General features: G+C 45.2%; 1 protein-coding gene across 2 annotated transcripts in view; it reads left to right on the top strand.

The window, feature by feature from the left end:
• The window catches only part of LOC120052352 (pleckstrin homology domain-containing family A member 7-like), a 174,964-nt gene that overhangs the window by 140,013 nt on the left and 21,893 nt on the right, over positions 1-13,058 (top strand). Inside the window, exons 10-14 of one of the 2 annotated variants that reach the window (XM_038999207.1) lie at positions 1,435-1,986; positions 2,419-3,001; positions 3,114-3,197; positions 5,390-5,443; positions 10,219-10,284. In XM_038999207.1, coding sequence (XP_038855135.1) covers positions 1,435-1,986; positions 2,419-3,001; positions 3,114-3,197; positions 5,390-5,443; positions 10,219-10,284 — 1,339 coding nt within the window. The remainder of the gene's footprint in view (positions 1-1,434; positions 1,987-2,418; positions 3,002-3,113; positions 3,198-5,389; positions 5,444-10,218; positions 10,285-13,058) is intronic. The other variant, XM_038999208.1, reaches the window with a different exon arrangement.

Below are 13,058 nucleotides of genomic sequence, written 5' to 3'. Positions count from 1 at the left end.
ATCCTGGAGCGCTGTATTTGATGAGCCATCCTGGAGCGCTGTATTTGATGAGCCATCCTGGAGCGCTGTATTTGATGAGCCATCCTGGAGCGCTGTATTTGATGAGCCATCCTGGAGCGCTGTATTTGATGAGCCATCCTGGAGCGCTGTATTTGATGAGCCATCCTGGAGCGCTGTATTTGATGAGCCATCCTGGAGCGCTGTATTTGATGAGCCATCCTGGAGCGCTGTATTTGATGAGCCATCCTGGAGCGCTGTATTTGATGAGCCATCCTGGAGCGCTGTATTTGATGAGCCATCCTGGAGCGCTGTATTTGATGAGCCATCCTGGAGCGCTGTATTTGATGAGCCATCCTGGAGCGCTGTATTTGATGAGCCATGCTGGAGCGCTGTATTTGATGAGCCATCCTGGAGCGCTGTATTTGATGAGCCATGCTGGAGCGCTGTATTTGATGAGCCATCCTGGAGCGCTGTATTTGATTAATGAGAGGCTCATATCTATTATTCATGTGTCAGTGGAGGGAAATGATTGTGTCTATCAGCGCAAATATGACTGCTCATTCCCTGCCAGTCCTTTAGCCACGCTGAGCTGTTTGCCTTAGCACAAGTGGCTGTCAGTTTAACTAGCGTGAGAGACCCAGGCTAGGCAACTCTAATATGCTAATGCTAAGTAGCCCAGTTTTCCCTGTAGCTGGGAGGCTAGAGCCCCTATATCCTACTTTGATGGGCCCTTCATTCATTCTAGTGTCAATCAGGGCTAAATGCTATGCTAATGTTAACACTGCACTTGGTTGTCATTGGAGATATGAAGTGATCAAAGAATGATTCTCTAGTAAACTACTGAAAGTTAGATCTAACATAAATAACTTGAGGCTGACCGTATTGTTTTTTTGGGTCCGATACCAATTTCGTTTTTTGAGGGACAAAACTTACCAATACCGATATATCTGCCGATATACTGTTTTACGGCAGGGAAATTAAAAAGTGTAATCATGATTTGCCATCCAAAAGAGCAATTGTCCAATAACTATGCTTCAATTGTTGATTTCATACATTGTGACAATAATGACACATCATGAGAATGGCAGCAAGTGTTCAGATCAGCATGAGATTGCCTTTTTTCATCTTATTTATTGAATATTGGTTATTGGTGGAATTATCGTCCGCAGTAAAAGGCCAATATTGGTGAACCAATATATCAGTCTGGCTCTGAACAGAACTCCTGTGAGAGGTTAGAGGTATGAAACATGTGGAGATAGAATCAGTGTTCTTACTAGGGTTGCACAATTCCCCTCCAAACAGGAGTTTTGGGAAAGTTACTGGAATTGTGCAACCCCAGTTACACTGTCCTGATACAATGGCAATGTCAATAATTGTGTTGTTGCTATGAGTCGAGAGCCAAACCAAAACTTCGCTCTCTCGTTCTCTTCCTAGACCTTCGGAAACATCGGAGATATCGGAAATGCCCAGCGTGTCGGAGCGCCAGGCAGTACCCCAAACCAACCACGTCAACAACTACACCGAGACCGCCCCCCATCCCCTAGTCCATCTCCATAGCGATGGGGTGGTCCTCCAACCGGCTGACATCCACCGAGAAACCGAGCAGCACTGTAGCTTCTGGAACGACACTCCCAACCCCATTGCTTCAGAAATTGTCCTTGGTGGTGGGAATGTGGAAATTGAAATGGACGCCGTCCCTCCTAGCAGTCTCTCTCCCCTTCCGCCATACTCAGCCTCCTCAACTACATCTGCGCCCCCCTCCAGTGCTCAAATGTGCGCCCCGTCGTACACCGCCTCAACCCTACCCCCCGGGGCCTGTCTGAGGAATGGGACACCCACCCTGGAGCCCAACGGGATGGGGACGGGGACGTACCAGAGGGCCACCCTGCCCCCCCAGGTGGTGGATACTCACAGGCAGGTGCAGAGGAGGAGTGCCCTGGAGCAGGTGGAACACTGGGTCAAGGTGCAGAGGGTCGAGCACCAAGGGTAAAGGTCACGGTTCACGTCACACCACCACTCGTATGAGTGTTTATCATTGGCCTACCCTACACAGCACACTCACAAATGTTGTGGTGCATTCAAGCAAATACTTTCATACACACACGCACACACACACACACGCAGGACACACACACGCACACACGCAGGCACGCACGTACGCAAAATCATTCTACTAGATAAGTGTTCAGTGTTTAGGTTTGGTTGATTTATGTACGTCATGGAGTGTATACAGCCAGAGCCAACATCTCCCTCTAGTGGGGCTCTGACAATAATGCAAGCATGTGTCAGTCAAGGCGTCATAACACTTAGTTTCACTACTGTACTCAGACTCTGCTAAGCCAGTAAAATGTAGATCAGCAACATGATGACACAAAGTTCACCATCTTGCCTTTGTCTGACCTGTTCTCCCTCATTTAGTCCTTCCTCTAGAGGGAGCACCCTGCCCCGCCACACCCCTCCGACCCAGCCCACGTTCATCGGCCTGGAGGCCTACCAGACACTACCAAAGACCCCAAACCACAGCCCCCCCACGGCTGCACGCCACGGGGAGTACAAATACGCCCAGGACCGCCTTAGCCACTTCCGCCTCGGACCCCCGAACTCCCAGGGTACCGGTGCCAGGGACGGGAGTGGCATCGGTGGGCCTGGCACCGTGTGGCAGCTGTATGAGTGGCAACAGCGCCACCAGTACCGCCACGGCAGCCCCACCACCCCCCTCTACACACCTGCCCCGGACTACCCCTTTGGGCACCGGCCACCCTCCACGGTCCCCCCCTCAGCCCCACGGCCCAGCTCCGAGGTGCCCCGCTGTGTGTCGGTTCCCCCTGATCCCTCTGACATCCCCCCACTGGGACCCCCACGGGGCTCCAGGGCCCTGTCCCCACCACGGAGGCCCCATACGCCTGCTGACCGGGTGGTGGTAATGCCCCTGGGAGAGAGGCCCGCGCTGGATGTGCATGTGGCTGGGTCCCCCCGGAGAGCCAAGTCTCAGCTGCTCAACGTAAGAATTTGTATAATGACAGGTTTGTCATTTTTCTGACAGTATTATGCAGGTGTAATAACGGCAGCTTAATAGACTGTATAACTGCAGTGTGTGTGTGTGTGTTCACCAGGCTGCCACCATCGACAGACGGTCCATCCCTACCTCCGGCTACATCACACACACGGTCAGCGCGCCCAGCCTTCACGGGAAGACGGTACGGCCTCACACACCCAGTCACAAGCCAACATGTTGTGTTAGATAATAACATGAAGTCAGGGATCGAGTGTTTCTTGAATAACGTGGACACCTTACCATCGGGTTAACTTACTTACAGTACTTCTTTACAAGGACAGCTATGGGACGTGAACCAGCAACATTCTGGTTCATACAGATTTCAGATGTAGATACAGATATTTGAATGGCTGCCATCAATCTGCCATCATTCAAATATTTGAATGGCTGTATCAATAGTTCCAAGGCAATACACTTGGAAAGTGGACTGCGTCCTTATCGGTAAAATTTAAACACAGTCGGAGACACTTTGTTATTTTTTAAGACGTGTTATCGACACAAAATTGTTACTGTAGCTAGCAAAAGAGTGTAGGAGCGGTGGCTAACTTACTGTTAATAACTTTAGCTAGCTAACTTGGCTAACTGTGGGGTGAAACAACTTAGCTAATTAGTTAGCTATATCTCTTTGCTATCAAACATAACACTGCCTGCAAAACTGGTAAGGTGTCTCCCCTACAATTTTTTTTACTTTTGTGAGGTCTCCAGTAAGATTGCAAAGTTGGAATGTAATTAGGGCTGTGGCGATTATGGAATTTGTTGTAGTAATTAATTTCCATGCAAATGACCACAGTTATTGTCATTTTAGCCAACAAATATTTTGAGTTTATAATTTATTATAATGCATACAAAATAGCTAATGAATGCAACACAGCTTTACCCTCTTCATGTAAAAATGTGAAACTGCTATTGGGTAAACTAGATCTACTTGAAAAGGAAGTTGAATTCCCACCCCTCCTACACTGAATGTATGAAAGCTATTCTTTTTTGGGGGGGTTCACGGTTACTGTCGCTAATTGTCGATTACACTATTATTCGGAAATTGTGCCAACCCTAAATGTAATTATCATGGAACGTTTGGTGCTAACAGGACCGAGCAATTGAACCTAACTGTATTCTATACAGCTCTGAGTATCTTGGCAGTCTATCTGCGTTGGGATATTAACTCCCCCATTCCCTCCCTCTGACCCCCGTGGGACACACCGCTATTACACACGCAGCCGGAGGAACTCACCCTCCTGCTCATTCAGCTCCGGAGGCATCAGGCAAAGATGGCCTCCGCGCGCCACCACACGGTAACCCAGATGCAGCACTTCAACTACAGCCCCTCTGGCCCCCACCTCCGCACCGCCAACAACAACCCCCTCTTCTCCTCCGGCCCTTCTTCTCTGGGGTCCTTACTAGGCCCCCCAGGCCCCATGGGCCGCGGCAGCAGCAGCCAGGTGGGGGCCCCCAGTACACCTGGCCTTCTTTACCCCACTGATGTGAGCTCAACCTGGGCGCATGGCTGTTTGTGTGGCCTGGCTGGCTGCCACCCCCTAGCCACCCATAGTGTCTTTCTAGAAGGCCATGGCAACATGTTGTGGTTTTTGTACTCCCAGCTAGGCTGTCGTGTACTGTGTGTTAGCATGTTGTGCTAGTTAGCTTCCATACTGTCATCCCGGTATGGTTGGCTTTAGGTGCAGTTAAAACATTTTTTATCTGCCTGGGCTTTGATGTCTCTCGCAAAAAAACATTGTGTTTTTGAAGTGTGTGGCTGAGATTTTGCTAGGAGACGTATTTGGGCTTGTGATGTTGGAGCTGCTGCTTGTAGCGTGCTTCCATTTCTTATTTGCACGTCTTGCATCTCAGGTGGCATAACATAGAGAAGCTCATGGATGACTTGTGTGTGTGCGTGCTTGCGTGTGCGTGCTTTGGATGACATAAGGGTTTTGTTTGACTTTTTCGCAATTGAATGTTTTACTCATCTTATAGCAAGGCTTACAATCATCTCCCCCTTAATTCATAATCCATTATGAATGATTATAGAAGAACGTACAAATCATTATTATGCATTCTATAACCCATTATGGTAGATTTGATGTTAATGAGTAGCGCTATATACACTGAGTGTACAAAAACATTAGGAACATCTTCCCCTTTTGCCCTCAGAACAGACTCAATTCGATAGGGCATGGACTCTACAAGGTGTCTCAAGCATTTCACAGGGATGCTGCCCCTGTTGATTCCAATGCTTCCTACAGTTGTGTCACGTTGGCTGGATGTCCTTTGGGTGGTGGACCATTCTTGATACATACGGGAAACTTGACACTTCTTTCTCTTCACTCCACCTTGAAGGTTGACGATACTTACATGCAACTGAAGAAGGACCTGGAGTATCTAGACTTGAAGGTGGGAACTGGCGATGGAGAGTCGCTCTCCTCCTGTTGTTCCCTTTTTTACTCCTTATCTTCCCTCTTTCTCCTACTTTTCCATCTCTTTCTCCTCCTCTTCCTTCTTTCTCAACCGTTTCCATCTCTTTCTCAACCGTTTCCATCTTTTTCTCAACCTTTTCCCTGTCCTCTTCTTCTCTCCTTCTTTTCCCTCTCCTCCTCTTCCCTCTTTCTCTTCCCTCTCTTTCTCTTCCCTCTTTTTCTCCTCCTCTTCCCTCTTTTTTCTCCTCCTTCCGTCTCTTTCTCCTCTTCTGTGTGTTCCCCCTTCCCTGTAGGCTTGCTTAGGCCTAACACCTGGCCAAAGTTCTCTGACACACTCACCTTGCTTTCTCACGGTGTAGGATGAAGTTGCCCCGAGACGCTAATCTTGCGTCAGTTTAGCATTTTCCCCATTAAATGGCTAATTTTAGGATTGGGGTAGGGGATGCTGATCCTAGATCTTTATCTAGGGGAAACTTCATCCCGGAGTGGATGACGAACACCCTGAAGCTGGGAATGACACGGCATAAATGTGGATGAACCGGGTCGTGTTCATTAGGGCACACCTACAGAAAGAAAAAAAAATATGAAAAAGAAGTCCCATCTTAAATATTGTATCAATTATTTCAGACTTTTTCTTATTCTTTGGAACGCTATTTTTCATACACCGATTAAGCTAGAAACAACATTCAAACTTTAAAACGTGTAGATTAATCATGACCAGTGTGCTTATTTATAACTGTTTGATAACTATTTTACCTATTAAGCTTTTTGTCCTCTTGAAAAACCTTGTCCACTTTAATGGGGTATCTTCAACAAATGTGCCATTTATTAAAACTCCCAGACTTCCAACATTTTCTCTCAACTCTGGAAGTTTGACCACTTAAATTAGACAATCTTAAAGTGTATGAAGTCGTAGTCTAATTCTCGGTTTTACAAATCAGCAATCAGAAGATACAGCTGCTTTATATTTTAGTAATCTAGCTCTGCCTTTTTATTAAACCTTTGTTTCCTTATCTCTCAGAATAGAAACATTTTTAACACTTTCCATTTTTTTGTGTTTCATTTCTCTGCGCACATGCCTCTGATGGAAAGAAGCATCTTGTATGGGTGTGGGCACACACCAATCAGAGTGCTGAATTTGCCATTATGTTGAAGGAGCCTGCATGCTGGCCGCCACTAAGTCATTACTTATGAACTACAGATGTATCATATATATCAAGTTTTAACTGCATAGGAACATGTCATGGGATGCATTGTTAACATTGTTGTCGGTGGCCGAGTCTTCACAAATTAAGGAGTGTGACTTCGTCACAAGCTCGACAAACTGCTCTGGCTCGCCAGTTTCAACTCCGGTTTCAACCACATAACTACTGTTACTACTACTAATGTTATTACTGCTATAATAATAATACTGCTGCCTGTATTAAGACTGTTACTACTACTACGCTACTATCACTACTGCTACTACTACTGTTACTACTACTACTACTAATACTACTTCTCTTTCTACTCCTTTGTAATAATTGCAACGCAAAACAAAAATGTCCCTCTTTCAGTAAGTTTTCTTCGGTTTAGAGCCTAATGAACACGGCCCTGGTGTCGTGGGTGGCGATAGTACAACCTTTCTATCAACCAAAGGACAAATGGTTGAGTTGCTGGATGTGTGAAAAACGCTGGTGGTGTTACCAACCAAGCCTTACTATGTGACCCGGGTCACAGCACCATTGTACCAGAGAGTACATACATTCTTCCCTGCCCAGAGCACCAATTTCTGCACAACAACACACCATTCAAATACAACCATCTTAACCAATAGAGTCTGTCAATCTGTGAACTACAGTTGGCTTTAAATCACAGAGAAGGTGAAGGTCACTAATGTCGTCCAGCCAACATGCTACGGGTGGGTTTCACAACCACTAGACGACCATAATGCTGACTCCATACTGTTGTAAATATGACGTAACAGTTGGTATATAAACTGATGTATTCTATTGAATGGTCAAATTGATATCTTGCTCATAGTGAACGGCAGCCATTTTGTAACAGTGGCTCTCTATCTCCTATTTGACGCAGATCAAAAGTTTAGAGCCGTTGATCCTCATGGCTCACAGTGTGCTACTGCACTGCACTGCCGGGCCTCTCGGGCCACTATGGAACGTAAGCACTGTGGACAAGAGGTCGACCGATTATGATTTTTCAACACCGATACCGATTATTGGAGGACCAAAATAAGCTGATACCTATTAATCGGACGATTTTTATTTTATTTTTATTTGTAATAATGACAATTACAACAATACTGAATGAACACTTATTTTTACTTTATATAATACATCAATAAAATCAATTTAGCCTCAAATAAATAATGAAACATGTTCAATTTGGTTTAAATAATGCAAAAACAAAGTGTTGGAGAAGAAAGTTAAAGTGCAATATGTGCCATGTAAGAAAGCTAACGTTTAAGTTCCTTGCTCAGAACATGAGAACATATGAAAGCTGGTGGTTCCTTTTAACACGAGTCTTCAATATTCCCAGGTAAGAAGTTTTAGGTTGTAGTTATTATAGGAATTATAGGAATATTTCTCCCTATACGATTTGTATTTCATATACCTTTGACGTTCTTATAGGCACTTTAGTATTGCCAGTGTAACAGTATAGCTTCCGTCCCTCTCCTCGCCGCTACCTGGGCTCGAACCAGGAACACATCGACAACAGCCACCCTCGAAGCAGCGTTACCCATGCAGAGCAAGGGGAACAACTACTCCAAGTCTCAGAGCGAGTGACGTTTGAAACGCTATTAGCGCGCACCCTGCTAACTAGCTAGCCATTTCACATCGGTTACACCGGCCTAATCTCGGGAGTTGATAGGCTTGAAGTCATAAACAGCGCAGTGCTTGAAGCATTGCGAAGAGCTGCTGGCAAAACGCACGAAAGTGCTGTTTGAATGAATGCTTACGAGCCTGCTGGTGCCTACCATCGCTCAGTCAGACTGCTCTATCAAATCATAGACTTAATTATAACATAATAACACACAGAAATACGAGCCTTAGGTCATTAATATTGTCGAATCCGGAAACTATCATCTCGAAAACAAAACGTTTATTCTTTCAGTGAAATACGGAACCGTTCCGTATTTTATCTTACGGGTGGCATCCCTAAGTCTAAATATTCCTGTTACATTGCACAACCTTCAATGTTATGTCATAATTACGTAAAATTCTGGCAAATTAGTTCGCAATGAGCCAGGCGGCCCAAACGGTTGCATATACCCTGACTCTGCGTGCAATGAATGCAAGAGAAGTGACACAATTTCACCTGGTTAATATTGCCTGCTAACCTGGATATCTTTTAGCTAAATATGCAGGTTTAAAAAATATACTTCTGTGTTTTGATTTTAAGAAAGGCATTGATGTTTATGGTTAGGTACACGTTGGAGCAACGACAGTCCTTTTTCGCGAATGCGCACTGCATCGATTATATGCAACGCGGGACACGCTAGATAAACTAGTAATATCATCAACCATGTGTAGTTATAACTAGTGATTATGATTGATTGTTTTTTCTAAGATAAGTTTAATGCTAGCTAGCAACTTACCTTGGCTTCTTACTGCATTCGCGTAACAGGCGGGCTCCTCGTGAGGCAGGTGGTTAGAGCGTTGGACTAGTTGAATCCCTGAGCTGACAAGGTAAAAATCTGTCGTTCTGCCCCTGAACAAGGCAGTTAACCCACCGTTCCTAGGCCGTCATTGAATATAAGAATGTGTTCTTAACTGACTTGCCTAGTTAAATAAAGGTGTAAAAAAAAAATGGCAAAATCGGCGTCCAAAATTACCGATTTCCGATTTTTATGAAAACTTGAAATCGGCCCTAATTACTCGGCCATTCCGATTAATCGGTCGACCTCTACTGTGGACACACTGTATGTGCATCTGTGTGTTCTGTGTGTGTCTGTGTGTGTGCGTGCGTCTGTGTTTGTGTGTGGCGTCTGTGTGTGTATAGCAATGTGTAAATGTGTGTGCGATCGAGCGCAAGTTTGTGTGATTGAGTGTATGAGCGTGTGTGTATACATTTTTATGAGAGAGACCATCACATCGCTTAACACTGTGTGCCTATGTCCATCGCTGTGTGTGGGCACTGGCTTGGCATTGACCCCTCTGTAACCCCTGACCCGTGACTCCTCAGCAACGTGATTGGTGGTTCTGGGATGGCTCTGCAGTGCATGTGCTGTGGTTGCTGTGGTTGGTTCGGTGGTTGAAAAGCTAGCAGCTTGCACCATCGTGTTGGTCTCCTTCATGTATTCCCACTACAGCAAAACACAGCATGGTTACCAACATCCCAGTTGGGTCAGAATATACTCTAGGAATTCAATTTAAATGGTTGTACAAATCCATGTATTTCCAGTGCTCAGAGTTTTCTAAGGAATAAGCTGTGTCTCATTCTTTTTTTTAAATGATTGGTTTGTTGTCCATCTTATTGCTATACAGGGCCATGAAAAGCTGTGATGATATATTTTCTTAAATGAAAGGAAACGCATGGTCATGGTCATCATGATTAGTGTTCATGGAAAGAGCTTCTTTATCTCTCTGTCATATTGTACACCTGTCAATGGCTCTTTTCCTACTCTAAGTCATCATGGCACATTCACTCTGACGGTCTCCTCGTTGTGCTTTCAGGGGAACCGTTCAGTGTCCTCAACAGCCAATAAACACAGAGCAACACTATTTGAAAATGTCTTTGTTTTCTGGTTCCAAGGTGGTTGGAAGTCAGTCGTTGAAAGAAGCGACAAAACCTGTCAAAATAGCTGAGAGTGACGTCGATGTAAGTATGAGCAGTTTTCCGCATTACACTCACACACACTCACACACTCTCTTTCTCTCTCTCTCTCTCCCACCCGCAACCCTCAATAATATTTTCCACTGTTCTCGCAAAAGGACATTGAGTTTTAGCTTTAGCTGAGATGAGGAGACACTGACTACCATAGACCCTTAGAGAGCTCAGTCTACAGTAGATGAGATGAGAAGGGACTACCATAGACCCTTAGAGAGCTCAGTCTACAGTAGATGAGATGAGAAGGGACTACCATAGACCCTTAGAGAGCTCAGTCTACAATAGATGAGAAGAGAAGGGACTACCATAGACCCTTAGAGAGCTCAGTCTACAATAGATGAGAAGAGAAGGGACTACCATAGACCCTTAGAGAGCTCAGTCTACAGTAGATGAGAAGGGACTACCATAGACCCGTAGAGAGAGCGGTCTAGATAAGATGAGGAGGGACTACCATAGACCCGTAGAGAGAGCAGTCGAGATAAGATGAGGAGGGACTACCATAGACCCTTAGACAGAGCAGTCTAGATAAGATGAGGAGAGACCCTTAGAGAGAGCAGTCTACTGTAGACGAGATGAGGAGGGACTACCATAAACCCGTAGAGAGAGCAGCCAAGAAACCTTGAGGAGAGACACCATAGATCCTTAGAGAGAGCGGTCTACTGTAGATGAGATGAGGAGGGACTACCATAGATCCGTAGAGAGAGCAGTCTAGATAAGATGAGGCGGGACTACCATAGACCCTTAGAGAGAGCAGTCTAGATAACATGAGGAGAGACACCATAGACCCGTAGAGAGAGCAGTCTAGATAACATGAGGAGGGACTACCATAGACCCGTAGAGAGAGCAGTCTAGATAAGATGAGGCGGGACTACCATAGACCCTTAGAGAGAACAGTCTACAGTAGATGAGATGAGGGACTACCATAGACCCGTAGAGAGAGCAGTCTAGATAACATGAGGAGAGACACCATAGACCCTTAGAGAGAGCAGTCTAGATAAGATGAGGAGGGACTACCATAGACCCGTAGAGAGAGCAGTCTAGATAAGATGAGGAGGGACTACCATAGACCCGTAGAGAGAGCAGTCTGGATAAGATGAGGAGGGACTACCATAGACCCTTAGAGAGAGCGGTCTACTGTAGATAAGATGAGGAGGGACTACCATAGACCCGTAGAGAGAGCAGTCTAGATAAGATGAGGAGGGACTACCATAGACCCGTAGAGAGAGCAGTCGAGATAAGATGAGGAGGGACTACCATAGACCCTTAGACAGAGCAGTCTAGATAAGATGAGGAGAGACTACCATAGACCCGTAGAGAGAGCGGTCTACTGTAGATAAGATGAGGAGGGACTACCATAGACCCTTAGAGAGAGCGGTCTACTGTAGATAAGATGAGGAGGGACTACCATAGACCCTTAGAGAGAGCGGTCTACTGTAGATAAGATGAGGAGGGACTACCATAGACCCTTAGAGAGAGCGGTCTACTGTAGATAAGATGAGGAGGGACTACCATAGACCCTTAGAGAGAGCGGTCTACTGTAGATAAGATGAGGAGGGACTACCATAGACCCTTAGAGAGAACAGTCTACTGTAGATAAGATGAGGAGGGACTACCATAGACCCTTAGAGAGAGCAGTCTACTGTAGATAAGATGAGGAGGGACTACCATAGACCCTTAGAGAGAGCAGTCTACTGTAGATAAGATGAGGAGGGACTACCATAGACCCTTAGAGAGAGCAGTCTACTGTAGATAAGATGAGGAGGGACTACCATAGACCCTTAGAGAGAGCAGTCTAATAAGAAAATAAGAGTCGACTAAGATGTCCTATTTTTGGGGGGGATATTTACCTCAACTTTAGGAGGAAGATGCATGAGTTAAAAAAAAGTTTTTCTCCTATCAGAGTGTAACTACCACAACAGGAGTTAGTTGTGGTTTTGTAGCTTGTCATGGTTGCACTTTAACCATTTATAAGGATGCTGTTATTCTTCTGTCCACAATGAATATTCCATGGCATCAATACAGCAATCTTACTGCGAACCGAGACACAACAACAAATAAATGATGTATTCAACAGAATGGAAAATTAAGATGAAACATTATAACATATGTTTGGGTCTGCGAAAGAATCCATGCATCTTAATATAGCAATTTTCTCTCGTTTTCAAACTACAAATAATTATTATGCAACATCTTTATGCAAGGACTTTAATAAGATTGAATACGAGTAGTTCAGATGGAGAGCTGTGTTTGATCTTACTGCCCTCGTGAGATGACAGTCGTTTGGTACATTGAGAGAGGAAGATGAGTTGAACCTTCGTCATGACGTTTGGGTTTCTTAGTGTGAATCCCACATGGTACTCTATTCCCTATATAGTGCACTACTTTTGACCATGGCCCTATGGTAGCGCACTATATAAGGATTAGGGTGCGATTTGGGGCCACAGTCTTAATCAGGGATTAATTAAGAGGGCTCAGAGGTTCTTAGAAATGTTGACAGAAGGGCCACGTGGGATGTGGCGTATTTGCGTAATGGATTCACTCTGCATAATTATCAGCTAATGAGATAGTAGAGAGGGATGTACGTACGTACACGCACGCGCGCACACACACACACACACACACACACACACACACACACACACACACACACACACACACACACACACACACACACAGACACACATTCATATGCAAGCAGGTTAAATGTGAGAGTGGCGGTGAGATGAGTACACAGAGGATAATGACACACACTCTTCACTGGGTGA

Source organism: Salvelinus namaycush, chromosome 8 (assembly GCF_016432855.1).
Source record: "Salvelinus namaycush isolate Seneca chromosome 8, SaNama_1.0, whole genome shotgun sequence".
In the NCBI taxonomy this organism is placed as follows: domain Eukaryota; kingdom Metazoa; phylum Chordata; class Actinopteri; order Salmoniformes; family Salmonidae; genus Salvelinus; species Salvelinus namaycush.
This window is presented reverse-complemented; position numbering and strand designations above follow the sequence as displayed.